The 27,647-nt window shown below is 34.5% G+C and overlaps 1 protein-coding gene and 1 long non-coding RNA gene across 3 annotated transcripts; one reads left to right on the plus strand and one right to left on the minus strand.

Moving 5' to 3' along the window:
* Positions 1–7,565: 7,565 nt before the first annotated feature.
* LOC101010494 lies at positions 7,566–9,404 on the minus strand. The gene is made up of 2 exons (XR_650843.3): positions 9,150–9,404; positions 7,566–9,045 (listed from the first exon to the last, which is right to left on the minus strand). It is a non-coding gene; the product is annotated as an uncharacterized LOC101010494 (long non-coding RNA).
* Positions 9,397–26,211, plus strand: OTUD6B (OTU deubiquitinase 6B). 2 transcript variants are annotated; one of them, XM_031669665.1, is made up of 8 exons: positions 9,545–9,689; positions 10,380–10,531; positions 12,797–12,877; positions 15,597–15,736; positions 17,369–17,681; positions 19,710–19,771; positions 23,133–23,239; positions 23,899–26,207. In XM_031669665.1, exons 4-8 carry the CDS (start codon positions 15,725–15,727, stop codon positions 23,981–23,983), a joined length of 579 nt encoding a protein of 192 aa, XP_031525525.1. In that variant the 5' UTR covers positions 9,545–9,689; positions 10,380–10,531; positions 12,797–12,877; positions 15,597–15,724; the 3' UTR covers positions 23,984–26,207. The 2 variants fall into 2 exon arrangements, with proteins under 2 accessions (XP_009211561.1, XP_031525525.1); XM_009213297.4 differs by lacking the exon at positions 15,597–15,736 and having other exon boundaries at positions 9,397–9,689; positions 23,899–26,211.
* Positions 26,212–27,647: the final 1,436 nt, after the last annotated feature.

The raw sequence follows: 27,647 nt of genomic DNA on the forward strand, positions 1-27,647 counted from the left end.
GCCTACTCCACTTACTCTGAAAGGTTGACTCCTCATGATTCATTCAGATCTCTGCCTACATGCCAACTTCTCAAGTAGATCATTCCTGAACAGATTCCTACCCCCATCCCATATACTTTATTATTCTGTTACAGTACTCTATCAGTTTCCTACATAGTACTTAACATAATTTGTGCTTGTCTATTTTTTTGTTTACTTACATATTGACTAATACATTTATTTGTTTGTTACAATGTCTTTATAAGAGGAACGTCTTTTTAGCTCTCCAACATTTGCCTAGTGTTTATCACAGTACCTGGAGCATAGCAGTTCCTCAATAAATATCAGTGGAAAGAAGGAGTTATTTAAAATTTAAATTTAAAAAATCCAAACATGAGGCTGTAATTCTTACTGTGACTCTCAAAGATCCTGATTGCTTGGTTTGGATTTTGATGGAGATGCAGAAAGAGAAGCAACATGTATTTCTGCCTCCAGATTAAGTAAATGTTGTAGAAGAAAGAAAACATTTATTACACCTAGCGTGCATATTTGATAACTCTTAATATTAAAATAGTTCCTGCTATCTCTTATATTTGTAATACTCCTGTTTATCTATTGCAAGCGTATATTAGTACTTACGGTATTTCAAGAAATATGTAGCACAGGAGATCCAATGAGATGCAAAACAAACCTGCCTCCTTCCTAAAACTGAAAAGATGTTAGTAAACACTGACTTGGAGTTTTTTCATAATGGCATCTTAAGTTGTATTTTTTTATACACACTTTTTTGGCATACTTAGATACAAAGAGTATTCTTCAATTCCATAAAGAATTATGCTTTCTCCTCTTTTTCTTGAAATCTGTGTCTTTTTGGCTTGTGTTTTCTTACCTTTGGTAGAAACATGGATGTCAAAACAGTTTACCTGTAATTTCACTGTAAAAAAGTAACAACTGTGCAAATGCACGTAAGCAGCAACTGACATTTGGCCTCAGTGACAAGGTGACAACAGAGAACGCAGAACTTGGGAACCTGCAGAAAACATGCACCAAATAAAGGGCACATACCCTGCTACTCTATAATTTCAGTGTTTGTCAGACTTCACGTTTTCAAGAGAGCTAGAAGTCTAGATTTCTTTTAACATGAAATGATCTGATTTTTAAAATGTTTGGGGACTAAACTAAAAACCAACAAAGCATATGTGGCAACACTGTAGTAACAGGTCAACAAATAAGATGTTAAACCAGATTTAGCCCTCAAGATGACTGTTTCCTCCATCCTGTGTGGTACTTTTCATTTTCAGCAGAGAGAAACTTTGATCACTAACACTTGAGAATATTTAAGGGTAATAACGACTGTTTTGCCAGTTCCTTTCATAGACCATAACAGGTACTCAATATTAGTTGAGTGGACCCACTGAATGCGTAAGTCATTCACACGTTGTTACTGTGGTTCAAGAATTAGAACAATTTAGTGTATATGAAGAGAGAAAATTGAAAAATAAAAATTATTTACATATTTTGTAACCATAACAGTTAACAACTTCAAGCACTTTCTCTATGCTAGGTATCATGCAAACACTTTATGAGGATCACCCCACCAATTCTTTATAATGATTCTATGTAGTAAGAGTATAGCTGTCCTTTAACTTATCCAGAGCTGGTAAGCTGCAGAGTTAGTAAGAAAAAGAGATATAAAATAATTCTGACACCAAGGCCCATCTTTTAATTGTTATTATTTTATGTAAATTTGTATTGAGAAATAAAAATCCCACAATAAAGACCTAAGAAACAGGCAGTGTTTTGTTTTGAAAGATGACCATGGTTTTCAAGTAGGTAATATAAAAGGACAGAAAATGGAAAACAAGAAATTTTGAAAACCATGGGACCTATAGAGAAACGGTAGGTTCAGAAAGAAAACGCAAGGACCCAGAATAAGATGAAGGACTTGCCCTAAGGAAAATCAATGAAAAGCTGAACGCTCAGAATCAGGAAAAATGCTGTGTAGGATAGTTATTTCCAATCCTGGCTACATATTAGAGTCATTTTAGAGAGTTTTTAAAAAAGCATCTATGTGCTTGGTCCCAGCAGCAGACTTTTTTTGAGGGGAGAAAGACCAGGACATCAGTATTAGAAATAAGACTAACCAATACAAACTCTTCAGATGATTCTTAAGTGCAATCAGATTAAAATTTCTGCTTTAAATTACCCAGTAACATACAAACTGAACTAAGGGCTCTACAAAGTTGTCTCAAATTCTCTGAAGAGTGGCCAGGATTCCATGCTACTCATTCCCTTCAATCTCACCGGTTCATTTTTATCTGTTTCATATACCAGACTTCTGCATAAGATTTCACTTGAAAAAACAGTTCTGAATTAAAAATAATTCAAAACAGGTTTTTAATTTTCCCATTTCTCTCGGTTTATAATAGGTAATTGACATAAAGGGGCAAATACAGAGACTTCCACAAAACATGTTGACCTCAAGAACACATTGCGGTAGCTTTGGTCAAAGACCAGGTAGATACTTATGATGTTGATGGCACTGGAAACTAGAATGCTGCTTCAGTGCCACCCATGTTCTCCATAAATGTCCTAATCAGTAGTGGCTCTGAGAAAACAGAAAAGAGAATATGAAAAATGTATTATTTATCTTTCCAGTCTTTGAAACTTCTTTCAACTCTGTGAGGTTGCAGTGGATACTGAGTACCAATTTGCCATTAAATTCTTTCACACATAGGATTCCTTCCTGACGCCACGTAAATTTTTAGAGAAAAGTAAAAGAAAAAAATATATCATGAAAGAAGAAGAAAAATAACTTAGCAAAAAGAATTTGGAAATGGGAAAATAGAAAACAAAACAGAGATTTTAAAATATTGCAACTGAAAATATTTGAAGAAAGTGTAATACAATATAAATTAAGAGGCAGGCTAGAAAATTGAAAGGCCAAAAGAGAAAGTTCTATAAAATAGTTTCTTTCATTTACTGGTATCCAATTAGTGCAGAGGTTGCCATTGGGTAAAACATCATCACAAAGACAAGATTTGTCTTCTAATTACCATCAGCTGGTTTCATGTTACAGTTGAAAAATATTCAGGATAAATTATAGGACAATACTTCCATAATTGTATAATTTTTTTTTTTTTTTTTTTTTTTTTTTTTTTGAGACAGAGTCTGACTCTGTCACCCAGGCAGGAGTGCAGTGGCGCAATCTTGGCTCACTGCAACCCCCGCCTCCCGGGCTCATGCCATTCTCCTGCCTCAGTCTCCTGAGCAGCTGGGACTACAGGCGCCCACCACCACGCCCGGCTAATTTTTTTGTATTTTTAGTAGAGACGAGGTTTCACCATGTTCGCCAGGATGGTCTCGATCTCCTGACCCAGTGATCCGCCCGCCTCGGCCTCCCAAAGTTCTGGGATTACAGGCGTGAGCCACCGCACCCGGCCCATAATTGTATAATTTTAAGGCTAAAAGTGACTTTAAGTGTTCTTTTATCTGCCTTTATTATCACTAACTAGTCATCTAGTTCATGCTTGATTAAAATGTTTATTAAATGGCTTCTATGGGCTAAGCACAATACTATGTAATGAGGACCCAAAGGCAAACGAGACAGATCTAGTTATTCTCTGTTTCATTATATTCAAGTTCATGATACAGATAGAAGGCAAGTAAAAGTATTAAAGGGGGGAATAAATAGTGTGCTTCCAATAGAGAATGAATGCTTAAGAATTATGAATAATTCTAGACAGGGTGGTCAAGGGGTGATGGTGGATAAATATTTCCAGTGGTGAGAAAGCCCTATTTCCAAAAGCACCCCATTCCTTGGGGAAAACAAAGTATAGAAGTTCAAGGCACTGAAGTCCAGAAAAGCTGAAATAGACTAAATCAAGTGTGGTGTGCGATGAGACTGGAATGGGTCTTGAGAAGCATATTAAGAAGTATACATTTTATTGAGAACCTACTTAAGTTGAAACTCCTAAGTTGACTTGAATTTTATAAAGTTCTTATTGTGTTATAAAGAATAAACTGGAGAGAAGCATGTTTCCATAATACAGGTGAGAAATGATTCAGGCTTGGACTTAAGAGGGGTGCTAGTGGAACTAAAGGTAAGTGGATTGATTTGGAACATATTTAGAAACTAAGACTTAATTATTTGTTGATATTAAAGGGTAAGGGAAGAAAAGCAGTCAAGAATTACATCAAGGTTTCCAACATGAGCAAGTAAAAGGACAGTAGTGCCACTTACTGGCTAATTGGTTGTTGTAGATTATTACATGTTAATTATATCTCAGTAAAACTGTTTTTAGAAAGCCGAAAGGAGATTCTGTCAGACAGTAATAAGAGCCTTGATAGTGATAGAGCAGGCAAAGTGATTGACAGTTCCTTGCAATAGGTGATATGAATGTGGGGGATACCATTATGTACGTTCTTGTTAGGTGAGGCATCTCTGATGAAGTGAAACATAAATTTTGATCTTAATAACAAAAAGTCACTTTTACAAAATTTCAGAACTGTTTTTCCCAAATCAAGGAAGCACCTAGTGAAAAACTTTGGTGACAGGAGGAAATCTGATTTTTGTAAACACACACACACAAAATATGGCTAAAGCTCTAGGACTCAGAGTAAATGGGATCAGAGATGAATCCAGAATACACGGGGCTGTCTAGGGAGTAGAGTGATACCATGTACCGAGATTTCAAAAATAATCCTGGAAACACATAAATTTTATTTTAAAAGAACAAGACTAAACAAACCAAAAACCCAGAGAACCAACTTAATTGTGTGAGCCAATTCCCATAATAAATCACTTCTTACGTATCTATTTATATTCTTTTAGTTCTGTTTATCTGGAGAATCTTAATACACCCTAGCACTTGAGAGAAAGGTCCAGTCGGCACATAGATGTGGTAATTAGAAGACATGGGATGAAGTTGGCAGAAAGTATGTAGAGTGAAAATGAGCCTGGGCCAGAGCCCTAGGGGACTTAGCAAATTTCAGAAAGAGATAGAAGAGTCAATAAGGAGCATCCAGAACCAAGGAGATAAAAAGGAAGAGGGTGTATCATAGAAGCCAAGGAAGGAGACAGGCAACACCCAATTTAACAAGGCCATCTCAGATGGTGTTGACTGCTATGGAGAGAAATCAAGCAGGTTAAACAGGAAACTAAGACAGCTGGGTGGGAAGAGCACATTGGGTTTTTGTAGAAGTGTGGACAGAAGGGAGACTCAATCATGCAAATATTGCAGTAATAGTGTCACATATTGCTGAGAAGTTAAGCCAGATAAGGGCTAAAAAGTGACAGCTATTTTGTGTGATGGGAAAATATGCAGCAGTTAAAAATGTTTTTGAAAAATAATTGACTTGGAGAAATGTCTTATAATTGCAAGTGAATGCAGCAGAATTTACATATATTATTCTAAATTTGAATAGTAATTTAATTGACCAGGAAATACACTGTTTTCAGAGTCTCTCTATATGGTGGGATCATAGGTGAAATGATCCGGCTCTTTGTCCCCACCCAAATCTCATCTTAATTGTAATTCAAATTCTAATCCCCACATGTTGGGGGAAGAACTCTGTGGTAGGTGATTACACCATGGGGGTAGTTCCCCCATGCTGTTCTCATGATAGTCAGTGAGTTCTCATGAGATCTGATGGTTTTATAAGGGGCTTTTCCCCTCTTTGCTTTGCACTCTCTCTCCTGTCACCTTGTGAAGGATATGTTTACTTCCCCTTCTGCCATAATTGTAAGTTTCCTGACGCCTTACCAGCCATGCAGACCTGTGTCAATTAAACCTCTTTTCCTTATAAATTACCCAGTCTTGGGTATTTCTTTATAGCAGCGTGAGAATGTACTAACACAACAGGTAACATTTATCATCATCTATATACTTTTCAAAATTTCTGAGGAAATGTTTAATGTATAAAAGTAAAATAGTTTTTTCTTTTAATATAATGTTAAAAAAACATAAAGAAGTAAATATCCAAAAAGCTGCCACACAGATATAAATACTATTGATGTTTTGGCAACATCCAAATATTTTTTTCTACACATATTCTTGATAGCATTCACTGAGCATTCACAATGTATAATGCACTGTGCTGAGAAGTCTTGTAGATGTGTAAGATTTTGTAATCTAATACTATGCTGCTATTGACCTGAGATACTGCATTTCTAACAAGTTTCCAGGTAATGCTGATGCTGTTTTTCTGAAGGCTATACTTTTCAATAAAATTTTTGTACATCAAAATATTGTTATATGGAGGTCTGTGAAGGGGAAAACAGTGCAGTGAGGGGAAAGAAAAAAGGAGACTTGGGATTTCCTTTCCTTGAGAATCAATTGTTGTCAGATGCTTAGAATGCCTTACGTTACATTAAAGCTCAATTGAGAGAAATAAGTAGTTAACGGTGGCCTCATAATATACTGGGGGTAAATCCACTATGAAGGCAGACTACTTCCTCATTTGAAAGGTAGCAAAATTGAAAAAGTTTAGTTCCTGAGTCCTTCCCATATGCATATTCCATTCTTCACTTAGTGTTTTCATTCCTGTTTCTTGCCTTTTCTACATCCATCCCATAGCATGTAAAGTATAATTATCTTCATTGTTGTATTTCCTAAATCATCAGTATTTGTTATAATTTCCTCTTTGACCCAAAGGTTATTTAAGAACATTAACAAAATTCCAAGTATGTGATTTTTCAGGGTTGAAAATTATTATTTTCTAGGGTTTTTTTTTTTTTTTTTGGTAATGTGGTCATGAGTGCTTTCTAGAAATATATTGAAGTTTTCTCTATATCCGAGTATAAAATCATTTAGAAGTGTTTCAGGATAATTTGAAAATAATGTAAAAATAAGGTAGAAAAGTAATATCTATATATATTACACACACATTTAACTACCTTTTCTCTCTTAACTTTCCATTTACTTGGTTTATCAAAGGCTGTAACTGTGCTGGGCTGGTGGCTCACATTTGTAGTCTCAGTGCTTTGGGAGGTCGAGGCAGGAGAATTACTTGAGCCTAGGAGTTGTAGGCTGCAGTGAGCTATGATGTTGCCACTGCATTCCAGCCTAAGCTACTAAGCAAGACCCTGTTGTCTCTAAAAAAATAAATCATAAATGTTGAAGTCATAGTCCAACATATTTTTTGCTATATTCTCTTTAATAATATATATAGAAGGATTACTCAACAAATTTTAAATACATAAAATGCACTAATTTAAATGTACGTTTTAAAATAGATATCAATGTACATAAGTAAAACTATCACCCACATGAAGATACAGAACATATATTTTATATATTATCATATTTACCATATAGTTTAAATGTTACATCCTATATTGTATGTTTTACATAAAATGTCTTGTTATGTTTAGATTCTGTTTAATAAAAATGTTGCTATTTCTATGATTTATAGTTTTCATTATCTTTAAACTCTTTGATCCTTTGTTTTATACAAATGTATCTCAGGTTACAGATTGATTTTTGACTCAATTTCAATTGTAATAGGGCTATTTAACCAGTTTATAAGTCATCTGTACTATCAATCTACTTTTTGCTAATTTTAGTGTCTTTTTGCTATTTCTCTTTTGCCGTTTTTTTTTTTTTTTTTTACCACTTCTTTTCCAAACCAAACATTGGAACATATATATTCTATTTTTGTAGTTAACACTTATTTCCACGTCAAATTTACTTAGATAAACTATATGATGCAGTAACTGCTGTTTTTCCCCATGCAACACGTACAGAAAATGAGGATGTATCCACCCACTCCCAAACCAGTGATTTGGAAGTTTCTTTACAGTATCAGTAGTAACATTATGGACAAACTTGCTATTTTTTTCCTGCTATACTTAAAAATAACGGAAATAAAACTGTACTGTTTTCCAATTTTGTCAGATTTGACATTTAGAATGCTGTTATTTGTCCAATCTACAGTGACAAAGCCCTTTTACTTAGGTTTAGCTTAAGAACATGCATATTTGTATCCACAATACATGCTAAAAATAAAACACTATTTGTTCAATATGTTGAACATGTGGCATGCCTTTCTAGCTTAAATGTAAACCGAAATTTTAGACCTAGCTTACGTTTCTATTTTTGTATTTAGTTTTAATGCCCTATACATAACAATTTAAACTCTATGCTCCTTAACTAGTTCTAATGCATAGCATTAATTCTTTCATACAATTGCCTCCCTATTCTTTTATTTTAATTCAGGTTCTCTGTTAGCTGCAGTAAATCATTGAGCAAAATTTCAGGGAAGGTTCTTGATTGATATACTTTCCTAATCCCTGTATATCTAAGAATGTCTTCCACTTTCCTTTGTAAAGAAATGATAACTTGGCAGAGTATATAATTCTTGGCTCAAAATTATTTTCCCTTAAAACTCTGTAGATATTGTTCCACTGTCTTCTGGCTTTTAGAATTGGAGGAGAAAAATCTGAGGTCAGTCTGACTTTTGCCCCTTTTTAAATAACCTGCTTTCTCTCTGTGGATGCTTGTAAAATGTTTTGTCTTTGAAATTCAAAAACGTCACCAGGATATGTCTAGGTGTTTCTTTCTTTTCATTAAATTTTAAAGGTACCCTGTGAGCCTTTTCCATTTGTAGATCTAGTTCGTTCTTCAATTCTGGAAAATTTTCTTCAATTAGATCCTTAATTATTGTTTCAGTTCTACTTGCTCTGTCCTCAGTTTCAGGTATTCCTATTATGCATATACTGTATCTCCTGGACCGGCCCTCTAGATCTCTCTTTTTCTCCTCTTAATTTCTTTTCCCCTTTTCTCTGTATTCTGTGACAATTTGTCGTTTTGCACTTACTTCAGTAATTCGATTTTGTGGCCAATCCAGCGTGCGCCCTTCTGTTAACTCTCTCAACTTCCTGGTATTTTCCAAGCGCTCTGACATTACCCTCTTTATTATCGCGAACAGGTTTTTAAGCTCCTGTATTATATGATTCTCAATCCTTCTTATATCTTCTGTTTCCATCTCTATATCCCTTCCAAGAGGAGGCATTTTCTCGATTACTTAGCGCTGTTCCTTTCTTCTGAGGGGCAGTATTACGACCTTGGAAACAATAAACATAATTTAATTCCACACAGCCCCAAACAGCCCCAAAATTCTCATTGATAATTATCGACGACTTTATTAAAACGCTTTTTCTTTCTTACCTTTTCAGCTGCTTTTCTTAGAAGCAGGGACCAAAATCAAAGATTAAAGAAGGTCCTCCGAAGCACTGAATAAAACAGACGTTGAAAACTACTCCCCTTACGTCATCTCTGCGCGCCTCACGTCAGGGCCAAGAGCCTAGCGCTTAGCTTTATGGCAGACGGGGCTCTAGCGTTCTAGTCAATCCCGAGGCTGCAACCTCCGCTTCTCCGCTCGCCGTCTGGTTCCTTCCCTGCCGCCCCGCCCATCACGGCGGGGTCACGGTAGTGCGCACGCGTAGCACCCCATTCAAGTTTCCCCTCTTTGCAGTGGCTTGGTTTAGATCCGGTGCCGCCTTCAAGGCGGGGCAGGGTCCCAGCCGTAGCCAATGGAGCCCCGGGTGAGGGTTGAGGGGTGGAAAGTGCCTGCTAGCCGGTGGTACAGGTTTCTTCCAGCGCTTGTGCTGGGCTACCTGGTCCTCATGGAGGCGGTCTTGACCGAAGAACTTGATGAGGAAGAGCAGCTGGTGAGAAGGCATCGCAAAGAGAAGAAGGAGTTGCAAGGTGAGGCTGAAGGAAGCGGGAATCTGGAAGCCGCCGCTACTGGAGGAAGGGCGCGTGGCGGGTCGGTTCTGGGGAATCTTAAGGCGTGACTTACTTGGATCACCCTAGACTTCCCCTAGTAGCAGTGGCCTCTTCTCTCCCGCCTTCCCTGCCCCGGAGGCCCTTTAATTCCCCAACCTTCAGAGGCTTCCCCTTCTGAGGCCTGCCGCGTGCCCCCTACCCTGCGCCGCCTCGTGGGTGCTGGTGTCTGAAAATACCTCGAAGTCGCGGTCTTGGACCCAGACTGGTCCCCTCCCAAACCCACGATGCCTCCCTTTTCTATACCTGCCCCAGTTACCGATACTTGTCTCTAATGGGTGTATTTTGAATGGACTCACCTCAGTTTAGGAGGTTCAGAAAGGATAGCTGAAAGATTTAAAACTTGCTACAGTCAGGTTTTTTTCCTTCTCCTATCTCACCAAACAACCGAAACATATTCAAGATTTTGTTAATGAAGTTTTTTGGGTTTTTTTTTTGGTCTCAGCTTCATCTGGGCCCTTCTGTCTCTGTAGCTGTCTGTTAGGTGATGACTCTTTCTTCTATAATTACTTTTTCTGTACCTTTCTCCCCTTACTATCCCCTTATTGGTTCCTGTTTCTCATCTTCTTTTACTCCTGCGTGTCTGACTTAATGATTTTAATGGCTTTTCAGCCAAAATTCAGGGCATGAAGAATGCTGTTCCCAAGAATGACAAGAAGAGGAGGAAGCAACTCACCGAAGATGTGGCCAAGTTGGAAAAAGAAATGGAACAGAAACATAGAGAGGAACTGGAGCAATTGAAGCTGACTACTAAGGAGAATAAGGTATGTGAAATAAACGTTTGTCGTTGCCTACACCATTTGAAAACAGCTGTCCACTTCTCTTAAACTGCTTATTATCTAAAATCATAAAATGGGTAGGGAAATGAAATCACTTAGTTATGCTCATGCATCACTTCTCATTAATGTTTTTGTGACCAAGTTCACAGGACAGTGTGTTTTTACAAGGGAGATCAGCAAAGAAAGTGCTATACTTCTTTACCTATACTTCTTTACCTATTTACTTGCCCAAAAGATGAAGCTTCACCAAATGAAAGTTGGAAGACCAGGCATCTGATCCCAGAATTGCGACTAAATGGGATTGTAACCTGAGCAAGGTTACTTAATCTTTCTGAGCTCCAATTTTCCCACATATATAATACGATACAAATATTTCTGCTGTCTAAGCACAGGTTTTTGTAAGAATCAAGAAAGTGAACATGAAATCATTTTTAAATTATAAAACTGCTTTATGAACAAGTTGTAATGAATGAAATTTTACTGATGTTTCTTGTAAGTTGGAGCATCCTAACTTTCATAATTTTAGCTAATATTTATTTTATCGTTGGAGCTAATATATATGTGCCAAACACTTTGTTTTATATGTATTATCTAATTTAACCTCAGTAACACACTGTGAGTTGTTACCTATGAAGTAAGTGTACATAATCCCATTTTTCAAGTGGGAAACAGGGTTAGAGAGATTAAGAACTTTGTCCAGAAGTCGTAACAGCCATTAATTGCCAAAGCCAGAATTCCAAATGAGAACTATCTTACTCCAGGAAGTGAATACTGAATTCTGTTATAGCTTTGTATAGTGTGGTATTTATTGTATGGGTTTTGGATGTGAAAGGTCATATAGACTCCACAGCCTCCATCTTTGGTAGAAAGTTCTTATGTCTATGCAAAATCTTACCTGCCGTACTTAAATTTTGGTTGATTTTTGGTTTGCTGTTGACAAGTACAGCTTGTCTGTGCTATTTACAATGGTCCTTACATTAAATATAGTCTAAATTTCTTTAACTTTGTTTGTCATTATTTCCCAAATTTCCTTGCTTTTAATATACTTCATCTCCAGGTAACAAGGCTTGATACTCCAGGTGTTAAATTGTGATGTGACAATTGTGGTGTTCCTAATTGTCTCTCCTTGTTTTCTGTTAGTGAGATAGTTTTGTTTGCTCCCTCAGACCTTTCAATTTTGAGGTTTCTTTCCCAGGTTTCCACGGACAAAAGTGTTTGATTCATAAGCTACATGGGGTCCTACTGTTAAAACACAAACTCCTATTCTACTTTGAACTATTTATCTTTTTCATTAATTTAAATTGGTTTTCTTTTCTGAATACTACCAAAACTAATACCATTGCTTTTTTATTTTTCAGATGCATCTCTTTTATCTTGCCTATTGTCAATATAGTTGTTTGTAAATTTTAGCAGATTCCTCTGAAGAATCACAAGACTTCTAATTTCACTATAGTTGATAGCCACTCTTTGAAGTCTCTATCTGATTTTGATATTTTGATCATTTGGGACATAGCCTTTGGAGACTTCTGTCTCTGTGTATTAAAGGCCTTGAGTTGTTCTATGTATGTGTTATACCAAAAACTGGCTTAACTTATAGTTGCAGTAATACTAGCTACTCATCCTTACGGTTAAAAGTGTAGCATCTTTTTTTTTTTTTTTTTTTACTCTAGCAAACACACAGTAGCCATTTAGGATTGATTATAATATCAAATGATATTGTAAATTAAATATATTTTCTGCCTGCAGTTATCAGTTTGTAGATGGAAAAGGGTAGGGTAGGAAAAGCTCAACTTCCTACTAGGGTCAAGGATTAGTACTCATCAGGTTTTGGCTAATTAAGATGGAAGAAGGCTTCTCTTGCCAGTTGAGGTTATGCAGGTGATAATAAACTGAGCCAGCAAATGACCTGTATCTTATACATACTGTCAGTAGTCAGAGAAAAGAAGAGTGGAGTGCCAAATGAATTGGCACTTACAGGAAGTACACTACTGCATTTAGATTAATGGAGTAAGCATTCTAAGAAAGAAGGAAAGCATGCAGGGATGAGCATGATCTTTGAAGGAAACTTCTTGAGAACTTGTCAAATTCTTCCATAAAAATAGAGACAGGAGACAAAACCATATTATCTAGTACAGTGTCTATTGCCATTATTCAAATTTGAAGTGTGGGATTAGATATATTTATGATTTTCAATAATTTAATTTAAAAAGTATTTTATATTGACTTGTTAATGCTTTTTGTTTCCTTCAGATAGATTCTGTTGCTGTTAACATTTCAAACTTGGTGCTTGAGAATCAGCCACCTCGGATATCAAAAGCACAAAAGAGACGGGTATGAAAGTCATGTCACCAAGTATATAAGTTAGTGTTGTGTGTTCAATACTATCTTAGGTCTTGTTATAGGAAGAGAATGAAAAAAAAATGATGCAGTTCCTTGTCAAGGGACTTGAACTAACATTTATTAAGCACCTGCTGTGTGTTACATACTATGCTAAGCTGCTTATATGACATCTCATTTAGTCCTGACAATAATCCTGTGAAGTAGGATTTCTTATCCCCATTTTATGGAGAAGAAAATGGTCCTAAGAGAATATAAAATAACATATTCAGGTTGCAGCTGTTATAGGAGAGTGAAGCTGGGAGTGGGAGTGCAAAGTAGTTTTTTTTACAAATATATTATCCCAGACTTAAAAATTCAGAATGTGGGCCCAGGGGATTCTGATGCGCAACCTTGGCTAAGAACTATACCATTGGGTGAGAAATAAGGATTTGAACCTAGAAGTTAACGTGTAGATACATGTTCTTAGATAATTATGTAGGTATCTATATAATGGTTACAAACTTCTTAGATAATTATGTAGGTATCTATATAATGGTTAATTATGAAAATTTAGAGAAGGGAAAGTTCATTATGCTAATAATGGGTTGGAATTTGAAAGAAATATTATTTAGATAAGATATTCCAAATAGGAGAAACAGCATGCACAAAAACAAATGTGGGGATGATATACTGCATTATTGAAGAGCTATAAGGAAACTGATTTATTGGAAGTAGCTAGTTCATATCAGCATTATAGAAATAAGATTAGATAGGTAAGTCCCTTTGAATTTGAAAAAGAAAAATGATTAAATTCAGTCTTTTTAGTTACGAGTATTATTTTATTAACAGTTGATGTTTTCTATGGTTTAAATGCATATTTTTAAACTCGTTTTGCATCTTATGACATAGTATGTAATTTAGTAGAGCATGGAGTTTAGTGTCAAACAGATGAGGTTTTAATTTCATTTACTGTTATACTTTGGGTACGGTACTTCTTTAAGCTTCAGTTTCACATCTATGAAACGGGCAAATTATAGCTACTTCATAAGCTAATTCATTGTGAATATTAAATACTATACTATTTCCAAAGCCTTTAACACAAGGCCTGGAGAACTAATGGGTCAACAAATGATAGTATCGTTTCTATGTTAAGTAGTGCATAGTATGCCTCTTAAAAATAAAACCTAAAAGCAATGTCTTTTTCTATATTAAGTAGTGCATAGTATGCCTTTTAAAAAATTAAACCTAAAAGCAATGTCTTTTTTTGTTTGAAAGTTGATGAAATGCACAGAGTCAAACATTTCTCATTCTTGTATAGAATTTTATTCTTGAGTAAATATAACTGTGAATTTTGTAGATTCATTAAATTTAGATTTCATAGAATCTTGGAGATTGTCTGCTTATGATATGCATTCTTTTGTGATGATCTCACAATTGTCGTCTAGCTTCTATAGATCAAAAAGGAAAGGCAGAATTTTTGCATGCCGGTAGTATAACAAAATACTGGAATTACATCTACTTAGTAATTGAAGCATCTTATAATAGCCTATTTAATTCTGGAAAACCTAAGGGCATAAGTCCTGTCTTTATCAAAACTTGTTCCTCCCCAGGTGGACCTCTGACAACAAAACAAACAAAATGAAAACTCCCTTCCCTTTCTCAAAAATTTTGTTACTTTTCCCTTAAGATACTGCACAACTGGAATTAATACCTTTGTCAGTTATACTCTCAAACCATTTAGTATCTTTTATAGTCAGCTGCTTTAACACTTGGCAGAAAAAAATGCCTAAGTAATGTTTTTACAGTGTTATATTAATGGGATTTTAGAACAGAAAACATTAAATGTTTATAATGCTTAAGAAAATGAAACCTGAAGTCAGGATGCGCAATTGGGTGTTTGATTATTTGGAACCTCCTTTTTTGCCAGAAGCACCAAGGAATGAAAAATCATTTAATTAATTATGTTTATCTTTGGGAAAGATACAACTCTGGGAGAAAAACATGATAAAACTTTAAAGATTTATTTTAAGAATATCGTGGAGCATACCAAGAATATTGTAGAGCATATCTCTTATTTTTAGTCTAGAAGAACATAGTATTTTATTTAATTCAAAGAACTTAGAAGCTTTTTGATATGATAGAAAGAGTCTAAAACAGAACTTAGAAGAACTGGGTTCCAAAAATACGGAATTTGAGGGCTGGAATGAGATTGAATTCAATTTCTGTATTTTCCAATGAGAAAGTAGAGACCCAGATTCTCTCATTGGTACACTAAAAGTCTGATACAAACCCAGGACTGGTGTCCAGCTCTTAATATTCCCTTTGAGTCTTCTTTGCTATATTACTATATCAACATGACTCTAGTTTTATTGACAATATATTTATGATTTACATGCTATTTTCATCTTTTATATGTTTTTATTAGAACTTACTAGTGCCATTCTATCTCCAGTACTATAGCTGTAGAAACCAAAGTGCCTTGTGCTCTTGGGAAACTGTATATTGCTGGAAAAAGAATTCAGTGGATTTCTTACCTAGTGCCCTGAAAAGGAAACTCATTTGCTTTGTTCTAATGAAGCAAAACATGAAGGGAAAAAATGAAATGATTAGAATTAGTATTTTAGATGCTTAAACAGTTTTGCAGATAGGATAAAGTGCCACTCTTCAAGTAAATAGTACATGACATCATTAACTCCAGCTCCCATCTGCTCCAACTTTTATTCTGATTCAGGTGCCTGGATAGAAGGAGCTCTCTGTGTTGTCCTTGGTCCCTGCTCTGCTCTTACCAGCTGTATGGCCTTTGGAAATCTTTCTGCGTGCTGTTTCCTCAGAAGAGGAAAATGAGGGGTTTTGGATTAGATGATATCTAAGGTGCTTATTCTTCCTCTCCCCTCTGAAACTTTTTTAGTCTTTTATAAAGTAATAGTGCCATCTTGTGTTTTAAGATTTTATGCCTCTGTGATCCACAGTTCTAATAAATAAAAATAAGTGAAATAAATTTGTTCCTATTACTTATATAAACCTTAAATAGGCTATGTTTTATTAGGGAGATATTACTGCTTTTCATTCAGGTAACTTAGAAATCACTTTAGGCTCATCTAGCATGGCAGATAACAGGCAAGTACTACAGGTACATGACAATAAGTTTAATTGAAACTTGCCTTCCCATTCACTTTTGTTCCAAGGAGGAATTAGAGCTAGCGGTATGGAATTCTTTACCTTTTCCTATTCTTGGCTTACCAAATCCTTCACTGTAACTTATTACTAATATCAAAATTTATGTAACTTAGTTTTTATTTTTAAATTATAAAGCAGTTTTCCCTCAAGTGTACAAACAATATATATGGTAGAGAATTAGAAAGATGCAGAAAAACATACATACAGACATACACACTCATACACCCACCCCAAAATGAAACTTATTTTGGAATCCTGTCGTCCAGAGAAAAGCACTATAAATATTTTGTGTATATTGCAGTTTCTTTTTAGTACTATGTTAAGTATGGACCTACTGTATATTAACTATATGCCTATCTTTTTTGCCAATTTCATCTCTTGACACTTTTCTCTGGCACTGTAGCTCTATGAACTGTTTTTAGCTAGGAAACATACAGTGCTTTCTGGCTTTTGATCATTAGTAGTTCATCTGTTAGGAATTTTTTTTCCTTTCTTCTTCCCCAACCTTCCCTCCACACATCCTGTCTATTCTTTGTGTCACAAATCTCTCATTGCCCTCACCCCACTCCATCCTTGCATATGTTTCCATGGGAGGAGCTCATCAGACATTTTGCATAAGGAAAGCAAATTGTAGAATTTAACATATGATACCATTTTTATTAAGCATTTATACATTATTTCAAGAGTATACTATATTTATTAAAATGAATAGAAAAGCAATCTAGAAGGATACATACCAAACCTCTAGAGCAAGCACTGGGATGACAGTGGTGTTAGGGGGAGCTTTAGTCTATCTCTTATATTTTAATTTTTTTTTTTTTTTACAAAATATTTGTTAATTAAATGTATGTATATACAGACATTTTAAAAAGCTAGATAAAAAGGGTGTCTGCCTGTACCCTTCTAAAGGCTGTGTCATATTAACACATTACTGGTGGAGTGATAAGAAGTCTGTATTAGCCTGGGCTTTAATATAATAATAATGTGCTTTAAGGCCTAGGATAACTCAGTCTTAAGATAATACTTTGAAATCAGTAAGTAAAGTTTTTAGAAACTTGGCGTGTAGCTTTTAAGTGGACTTTAAAGAAAAATTAGAGGGCTTTCTTAATGTTCAGTATAGAGCAAGGTGTGGAAACACACAAATGAGTGAGATAGTAAGGAGCTTACCTTGTAGAAAATTCTTGAGATGATCAATGTGATAGTGCTTGTGCAAGAAGGGAGAAAAAAACCAAAAAGTTTTGAGACCTTTACATTTCCATTCCCTTAATAAATGAGAATTAGTCCTAATTATTATGAATTAACTTTCATCCATTCTCCTTTTCTTAGGAAAAGAAAGCTGCATTGGAAAAGGAACGAGAAGAACGGATAGCTGAAGCTGAAATTGAAAACTTATCAGGAGCCAGACATATGGAAAGTGAGAAACTTGCTCAAATATTGGCAGCTAGACAGTTAGAAATGAAACAGATTCCATCTGATGGCCACTGTATGTATAGAGCCATTGAAGATCAACTGAAAGAAAAGGATTGTGCTCTGACTGTGGTTGCCTTGAGAAGTCAGACCGCTGAGTATATGCAAAGCCATGTGGAAGACTTTCTGCCATTTTTAACAAACCCTAATACAGGAGATATGTGTACTCCAGGTAATTTATTTTTCTTTGCTATGTTTTATTGTTGCTTTGTTGTAGTTGTTTTTAAATAAAGTGCTTTCTAGCACTGAGCGTAAGAAGAACCCAGATGAACCTTATGAGGAAAAAGCATCACAAGATTTAGGCAGAATTATTTTCTGTGATTTTAGTAGATGTTGGTATGTTTTTCTCTATTAATTTCTATATTAATATTAATATTAAAATATTCTCTATTTTCTCTATTAAGATTTCTTAATTACTTAGTTATTTTGTAATTATGTTACTCATTTTATGTAAGATAGAAATGGGAATAAGATTAATCATTTTTGAAAAAAATGTAAGTTCATATTTGACAAAGTGAAGTATTGAAGGTAAGCTTTAGGAAGTGTATATAGGGTCTGAAGACCATAAGGAGAGAATGACTAGGAAAACCATTTTCTCCTTTTATCCTATAATTTGGGAACTTTACTTTTATTCACAATAAGCTATAATTAGGAAGATTACTGTTCAAGTAAAACAAATGAGTTAATAACCTGCTTTATTCTATACAATACTTTCCACAGTTAAGATAAAATATTTATGAGGAAGTAAAAAAGTACACAACTAGCAGATGAGGAAGAGAGCAAGTAAAAATCTGAATAGGTTTTGGGGGAGTAAAGAATGGAATAGAGGACTGTTAGTCCTTGAGAGAAGATGGCGGGTTTGGCAGTATCCATTGGGAACAAGTCATATGGCCAGAATGGGTTGGAGAGGGAAAGGTTAAGGTTGACTTTCCTTTAGTGGAATCTGTCCTCCATGGAGGAAAGATAGAGAATGATGCAGAATTGATAAGAATGAGCATTGGCAGTCAAGTATGTCTCCTTTAGTTTGTATGGCTTAAGGTATCTGTTGACAGATCTCAAGAGTGACTCAAGCATATCTAATTCTGTAGCAAATTAATTTCCCATAGATGTCATATTAGAAATGTTAACTTATCTCTTACTGTTTTAGGTCATTGCTGTTTTCTAAATAAACAGAATTTGCTATGGGACATAAAACACATTTTTCCATATATCTTGATACATGCATAGGCAGTGTGATAAATGACTCTTCAGTCATTTATCTCCCAGGTTACTAAATCATTGAAACTCTCCAGTTACACTAGTTGTAGGGCATAGAGGAGGTGGCAGTTTAGTATGCTGAGTCAGAGAAAAACATAAAAGACTTAATTAATTATCTTTATTTATTCAATCAATATTAATTGAAGGCCGGTATGTGCCAAGCACTATTCTAGGCACTGTTCTGAACACTGAGTATTTAATAGGGTCTGAGACAAACACATGAGACATATTTTTCTTTAGATGTCCATAATTTCTTTCCCTCCGTCAAGGATAATTGTTTTCCATTTTAACATACCATATAAAAAGGTGTATGCACAAAATATACCCATTGTAAATTTAGTGATTAGGTCTTTTACTTCTCAGGGCTGATCTGAAAAGCCCTTTCCTTGGTTAGAACTGATACTTAGGCAAATAATGTAAGTGCTTCCAAAATAACAAGTGGAGGCACTGTTTGATGCTATCTCTGGGGAAGGAATTTCAATTTATCTGTACTTTTACTCGAATTCTCTTCGTATATTTCCCGGAGTCTTACAGTAAACCTGATTATACAGGAACTACTTTTTTTGTCTTTCATGGTATTCCGTTGGATGCAGGTTTGGGCTTCAAAACACATGTCAAGATAGTGAATATTGTGGCAATTTTGGGGGTCATTGCTTGGGGTAGAGTGAGGTAGGTTTGTTATATAGGTAGGGTATCTGGGCCTCCAACAGAAGAAGAAAAGCTGAAATGGACTCCTTTGTTCTTGGATGGAAATGTGGTAGAAAGTTGGGGCGAATTAAGTTTGGACCTGGTAGTTAGATTAGATTCTGGAGGATAATGATAAAGAAGGAGAACGTTTATAACTTGGGCATTTTTGTCAGGAATTGTGGAGACTATTAAAGGGATTTTGTAACATGAGTTACAGAAATTATTTAAGTGCTTTGTTCTGACCTATTCTCTACAGAAGAGTTTCAGAAGTACTGTGATGATATTGTAAACACAGCTGCGTGGGGAGGTCAGCTTGAGGTAAGTTTGTAGTTATTCATAGTGATTGTGGGTTGTTCCTTCTGTAGTTTTTAGATGTTTCTCAGCTGATCCCAATTTCTCTTTGACGATTCCTTTTCTTTATGTATTTGCTATTCTCAACTGACAAAGAAATTGGGAGTTAACATGATTAGGTCTGTGATTAAAGTATGTATGTTGAGGGATTGAAGCACTATTTCATTTTAAATAGCTCAGTGTTAGATCTGTGTGTTGGAGATACATATGTGTAAGTCTTTTCATTGTGATACTAGTATTGGCAATACATTTGAATTTCTGGACTTAGGAAAGTGAAAATTTTACTGAAGTAAAGTAAAATTTAGCCTAGTAGCTCAGCTGATCAAAGTCACTATTGGAAAAATATCTTTTTTATATCAGAAATGGAAAAAAAAATATATGAAATTACAGGCCAAATCCTACCACAACATATTTATTACAATTGTATTTTGAATTCCTAATTGTTAGTGACTGACTGACTTGAAAGCAGTAGTTGATGCATTAAATTCATATGTAAGAAAACAGTATGTTCAGTCACGTTACAGGAAGTTATCAAGATTTCTTTTTAGCTCTAATTTTAAAAAATCTGACTGTTAACTCTGTTTTGTTAAAACAAATTAAAAAAAAAAAAAAAACAAAACAGTTAAGTAGGCCAGATGATGATGAAGCAGCCTGGGTATTAGACGGGATAAGAAAGAAAGTCCTAGGTTCAAGTCCTAGCATTTTCTTCTACCTCTCTGTTTTGTGGCCACAGGGGGTCAGCCATCCTCCCAAGCCTGAGTTTCTTGATTACTATATGACCATAATAAACCCTCTCTGTGTACTCAGTAGAGCATTTTTGAGCATTAAGTAAGGCAGAGAGTACCTTCATAAAAGTTTGTAAGCTGAAGTGCTAGATGGATGAACCTAGGCAGTACAATTAGTAATATATAATGATGATTAATCATCATGAATAGTCTGTGGCTCTAAATAATTCACTAAGAACTGCTTCATTTGAAGATGCAACATAAAAGTTGCTCCAAAATCTTTTTCTTAGTAGTGCTGTGTATATGCATTTCCACCAGAGGGAACTGTATCTATTAGATTTGTATGCCTCTGAAACTCAGGAAGTTTTCATAGTGGCTTTGTTACTACATTAGGAATAGTTAAAAATACTTGAACTTTCTTAAAAGGATCATTCATGTGAGTATTAGAGATTAAATCAAGAAATTAAGAAAAGCCTTATATTTTGAAGGATACTTACACTTTTTTTTTCATCTGTGGATTCATTTGAAGTAAGAGTTGCAGTTTTCCCAATAGAGTAAATTTAAGTTATTAAAGAGAAAATCATTCTATGATTTCTGAAGTTAGAAGGCATGGTAGGATTTCCAGAGTTTAGTTCCCACCCTCTATTCTATGCTAGTTTCTTTAAAATGATATTTTAGGTATAAGAAAAATGTGCTTCAAAGGAACGTTTTTGATTTACCGCCATGCGGCACAGCCCTTTCCATATTTTTTGAAGTAATTTCTTACATCCTTTCAAAACCTCAGGAAGGACTATGTTCATCAACGGAATGTTCTTGTAATGGGGCAAGTACATATCCCATAGTCCCCCCATGGATTGGGGCATTATGATTTTTATTTTCTTTTTGAGACAGAATCTCACTCTGTCACCCAGGCTGGTGGGCAGTGGTGCTATCCATCATTGTTCACTGCAGTCTCAATCTTCTAGGCTTAAGCTTTCTTCCCACTCCTGAGTTGCTGGGACTACAGGCATGCACCACCATGCCTGGCTAATTTTTGTATTTTTTGTTGAAACGGGGTCTCCCTGTGTTGCCCAGGCTGGTCTCGAACTCCTGAGTTCAAGTGGCTTTGACAAGTCTCGTAACCCTTTTTTTGCCTTAGATCTTTTTGCCTTAGGTCTTTAAAATAACAACAGTACCTATCCCATAAAAATATTTATTTAGATGGGATTCAATTGTTTAAAGAAGTGAGACAAATTCAAAGGTAAATAGTTATTCTCTGTCAGATTTAAATCTCTGAAGGAATTAATACACATAAAGTGTTTAAAGTGCTTGAGTGCTTGGTCATGTGTCTTTTTTTTTTGAAACAGGATCTCACTCTGTCACCCCAGTTGGAGTACAGTGGCATGATCTTGGCTCACTGCAACCTCTGCCTCCCAGGCTCAAATGATCCATCACGCCTCGTTAATTTTTGTATTTTTTTGTAGAGACAGGGTTTTTACCATGTTGCCCAGGCTGGTCTCGAATGCCTGGACTCAAGGGATCTGCCTGCCTCGGCCTCCCAAAGTGCTGGAATTATAGGTGTGAGCCACCATGCCTGGCCCGTAATCGTAATAAGTCTTAAAAAATGTTAGCATTAATGTTCATTATTCACCATTATTCATCTGGCTTTAGGCTCTAATTTTATATTGTGTGGTATGAAATTCCTTAAAATTGTATATTTTAATCAGATAGAAATTCATTGATAGGGGAGTATAATTCATATATGTATCTCATTCTACTCTTGCTTTGAAAATTATAGAACAGTGGTTGTCAACAGTATTTATAGATTAGAATCATCTGAAAACTTAAAAAAAAAAAAAATTTTGTTCTTCCCCCCTGCCCGTTTTCTCACACTGTAATTTATTTGGCCTAGTGCTTGAGCAATGGTATTTTAAAAATCTTTTTGTTATGAACATTTTCAAGCATATTCAAAAGTAGAGAGACTAGTATAATATACCTAGTCTACCCATTGCCGCTCTTCATTAACTGTGGCATTGATATGTTTTACAAAGCTGTTGTGCAGGCAGGACTTGAGCAGTCTCTGCATTTGATTTAATAAATACAAGTTGAGCATCTCTAATCTGAAAATTTGAAATCCGAAATGCTCCCAAATCAAATTTTTTGAGGGCTGACATCTCAAGTGGAAAATTCTACACTGTATGTGATAGGTCACAGTTCAAAACTTAGTTTCATGCACAAAGTTATTTAAAATACTCTATAAAATTACCTTCATCCTATGTGTGTAAGATATGTATGAAACATGAATGAATTTTGTGTTTAGCTTTGAGTCCCATCCTCAAGATATCTCATGTAGTATATGCAAATATTCCCAAATCTGAAAAAATTCAAAATCTAAAACAATTCTGGTTCCAGGCATTTAGGATTAGGGATATTCGATCTGTATTATATTTATTCAACAGGTATTTATTAAGTTCCCACTATATACCAGGCTCTCTGTGTACAGTGGTGAACAGAACATATCCCTGCTGTGACTGGTTGCGCATTCACACATACTTCAGTAGTTTACTATTTGAATGTGATTTACATTTTTATTTTCCTTACTCATACTTTTCTTCTTCCTATAGCTAAGAGCTCTGTCTCACATTTTACAAACACCAATAGAGATAATACAGGCAGATTCTCCTCCCATTATAGTTGGCGAAGAATATTCAAAACACCCACTAATACTTGTGTAAGTACCTAGACATTTTTACCTCTATTTTTCACAATACAAAAAAATATAAAAAATTTTAGATTATATGTGTTAAAATATATGACTTAGATAATTTTTTAAACGTCTAGCTATTTATTTTTGTGTGTGAGTTAAGAATAAAGTCATTTCTAAAGGTTACAGAATTTTAGGACTAGTTTGTATATTGCCTGGTTTGACATTAGTAATGCTAAAAGTTTCTCAACAAGTGTAAAAGTTGAAATACATTCACGTTACCTGTTTATTCCTTAGATTTATTTTTCTTCATTTTTGAAAATATTTTACATGATTTAGAAATCTCTTCTGAAGTACAGCATGCAGGATTTGCTATTGGCTTTAGTATTTGTTAACTAAACCTATTAAGATAGTCATCAATGGCTAGGTGACAATTTAAGCTTATTGAACCCTCAGCATCTCAGCCTTTTCATTTTACCCCCAGTGTTTGAACCAGATCTTGCTGACTGCTGCCACTTTTCAAATGGTGTTGAACTCTTAGTTAATATGTCTACGTAGTCTATTGAGTGATGCCCATGTGGACTGAGTCATTCAGAATCATTGGTTTATATATATATAATAAGCATATATATATATATAAAAATTACTTTCATCAAAACTGCTCGTTTTTTTTTTTTTAATTTCAGATATATGAGACATGCATATGGCTTAGGAGAACATTATAATTCTGTTACACGGTTGGTAAACATAGTTACTGAAAATTGCAGCTAATTATACAATGTTGTACAATTATGTTTTAATACAGTGTGCCGAACTGAGTATTTCTACCAAGTGTTGGGTTGTTCTAAATGCTACTGAAAAACACAACTACCTTAAATCAGTTTTATGGCAAAGCTACTAACAGGTGTTTTTAGAAATATGTCAGAGATAAACTTTAACCAGTGTCTTCTTAGTGGAATTTTTAAAATTTGTAAGTTCATTGTGGAGAACATCATTCATAGACCAAGATGGTACCCTATTAGCTGATACTTTCATTTATGTAAGATCGTGGACATTCTGTTTTGTGTTGGAACAAATATTCAATGTTTTTAATTCTCCCTTTTCCCCCATTCCTAAAAACTTTCAAAATAACCATTTCAATGTAATTTGTCTTGAAGAAGTTTACCCAATATCTTTGTCATTGCAATAATGTAGTACGGTGATGGTCAATTTAATTATTGCTTATAAAATGAACTTGATTGCAGTAAGCATGGTATTGATGAGATTAATGCAGTGAAGCTTTATTATTAATATATATAGCCTTATCAAAGCATAACTAAGAAGGTTGCTTTAATAATTAAGAATTTAAAAATATTTATTTAGATAGGATTCAATTGTTTAAAGAAGTGAGAAAAATTCAAAGGTAAATAGGTAATCTCTGTCAAATTTAAATCTCTAAAGAATTAGAGATTAGTTTTTTATTTGTGTATAACTTAAAAAAGACCTAACAGATTACTGTCTTTTTAATGCATTTGTTATTCTTTGGTATTTTTTAAGCATTGGACTGGAGTTAATACCATCATCTCTTGATTCTTTCATAACTACACATTTTCATATTTCCTTTTGTGTTTTCTACTTTGCTTTCCTTGAAGGAACAAGCATTTTGTGGCCTTTACCTTGTGCGATTTTAGGGAGTAGCAGTGTAAAAGGTCCAAGGCCACATTTACTTGAAATTCTTCCTCTTTTCTAATTTGTCTTACCAGATGTTCCCCTTCTTGCTTCATTCTCTAGGATTTGAAGAAAACCATTGCCACTTATTTTATTAACCTTATTAATGTCACCTTTCCTTCAACTCAAATATTTGAGAAATTTTATGTTACATATATGAATGAAGTTGAAAGCTACTGTTTGGAAGCTAAGACTTGTATACAGTAGTTTTGTATATGAATGGTTGTTCTAGTTCAGATTTCAGGTTACTCACAACAGTATTATTTCTAAGAGGATATATATACAAACGTCTCTCATAATTTATGTAAGGAAATATTATGAAAATGAGGGTTTTTTAGTTTGATGTATGTTTCCCAAACTAGAGATAAAACTAGAGATTTAATATCGCTTATAACATTTGAATTTTTGCCCCATGAGTACAACTAATTTTTATAAGTAAATATTGGGTTTATAATGTGAAAAATAGGGTGTCAGTCTTTTCACATGCCCAGCAGGTAAAAATGTGGGAAGTTGGCAGGGTCATTGATAGCAAGTAAGTACTTCCTGAAGGCTTTCCAGTTTAAAAGATTACAAGCCATTCTGCCTGCCAAACAAATTATATTCTGAAGATGCCTGTTTTGTAACCCTTGATGTGAATTTTTTAGTGTCTGAAATTTACAGAAGAATGAAATTGTAAAACACTAAATGCTTTGGGTTTATTTTGAAGTAATCTGTTACTTTAAAATGAAAATGTCAGCATTAGGAAGTAATAAACCAACATATTATGAAACCCAGTATTATAAATGTTATTTACATCTAAAAAGTATTCTAAAATAACTTATTGGCAAGTTTTTTTCTTTTTTTCCTTATAACATTTAGAATCTTTTGTTATATGTCTGTTTTTCAATTTTGTTGTATTTTTAATTTAAGTGGCCAATGTGGTTATGAACACAATTTGTATGATCAGCTTCTGTTCTTTCCTAAAACTTCAGATAAATGTCATTTTAGCTGTAACCTAAAAAAGTATTTAAATAAAATGACCGATGTTAATTTAAAAGCAGCATATGCTAATTTACTTTTTCATATGATGATGGTCTAATGGAAGTTACATAAGCTTTCTTTTGTCATAACTCAGAAAAGTATATGTCAGAGTTCTGGAATATGTCTTTAGCCAAGAATTTTATTCACTTAACTATGTTTACAACTTGTATAAAGCAAAAAAGAATGTGTGTAACTATAGTGAACAATATAGTTTTGCTTATATTATGTGATGTTTGCCAAAAAAAGAATAAAAGATGAATGAATTAAATCAACATTTATTTGCTTGAATTGTCATTCTTTAACAATTTGAGAATTTAGAAGTGGAGAAAACTCATTTTGCTTTAGAATTTTATCCAGCCTTTACTTTGTCTTCACATATAATTGAAAATAATACAATCACAGATTCCTACATTTTAAGGGATTTCAAATAAATATATGACATAGCTTATGCCCCAGAGTAGAGAGAAATTAAGTAATAGCCATTTAAGCTATAGCTCTTAGAAATCAGGTAGAAGCTTAGAACCTTTTAGAATAATGAGTGTTTATTTAGGGTAAGTGAAAAATATTTTAAGACCCATAGGTGTTAAAATAAAGAATCAACATTTGTGTGCAAGAATGTGGAGCAATAAGAAGGAAGTTTGTGCAAATTAATGTTTTCACACAATTTTTAATATATATTGTGCCTTCTTGGTACAGGTTCTTATGAACTAGCTGAAGGAGTAGATCAGTTGATTTTCTGAGAATTTATTTGGTGATTTCATGCTATTTTTTTTAAAACTTTTATTGAACAGATGAAACGTTTTCCCTGACTGTTAAGTTATCACATACATTGATTGTTTCCTCTTGTCTTAAGTCTTTATTTTAGCTCTCATGAGGTTTTAATTCTTAACACATGGGTCTTTTAACCCACCATTGTTCTCTCCCACTTAAGGTCTTGGAACTACTATTCAGAATTGAATGTTTAACCGAACCTGCTTTACCCAGCTTCCTTGTCTTTCTAGTGTCAGCTTACATATTAACAGTACCTACTGAGACAACCCTCCCCACGCCTGTGTCTTTCTAATACCTACACACTTGTAATCACTTGAATTTAGTTGTTTTTCATCTATTTTTTTCCATAGTGTGTTAAGTGCATAGAAACAAGAATTTCTTGTTCACTACTCTTAAAATATCTAGCACATTGCCTGACCTGTCTGCATTGCATGCTTAAAAAATATTTGTTGATAGGCTTAGAATATCAGTTTAGAGAATAGGATATGAGTAAGGAGTTGCATTAGGTTAACAGACTGCTGGGAAGAGAGAGATGATATGATTTAGAATTGTGCTCACAAAAGGCCTGCTTTTTAATTTACCTTGCCCTTGGATGAATTCAAGTCTTGTGGTCAGTTGTAGGGAGAAAGGGAACCCAAGAGAGCTTTATTTTTTCTTAACTTCCAATAGTAATGTTTCAGCTAATTTACCTTCACATACCAATTAGGATATTGTCTGATTTTAATAAATCTAAACAAATATAAGAATCCTATAAAATAAGTGTACAGTTCAAAAAAAATTAAAACCTTTGTTAATATACTGACCATGAAGAAGTTTTATAGTTGTCTTATTTCAGTATAATCAGGATGACTAGTATGACATACTGAAACAAATCGCTGCCTTTCTATAAGGCTGCTGAATTTTTATTTCTGTGAATAGGGATGATTTATAATCTAGC

This window comes from Papio anubis, chromosome 8 (assembly GCF_008728515.1).
Source record: "Papio anubis isolate 15944 chromosome 8, Panubis1.0, whole genome shotgun sequence".
Classification (NCBI taxonomy): domain Eukaryota; kingdom Metazoa; phylum Chordata; class Mammalia; order Primates; family Cercopithecidae; genus Papio; species Papio anubis.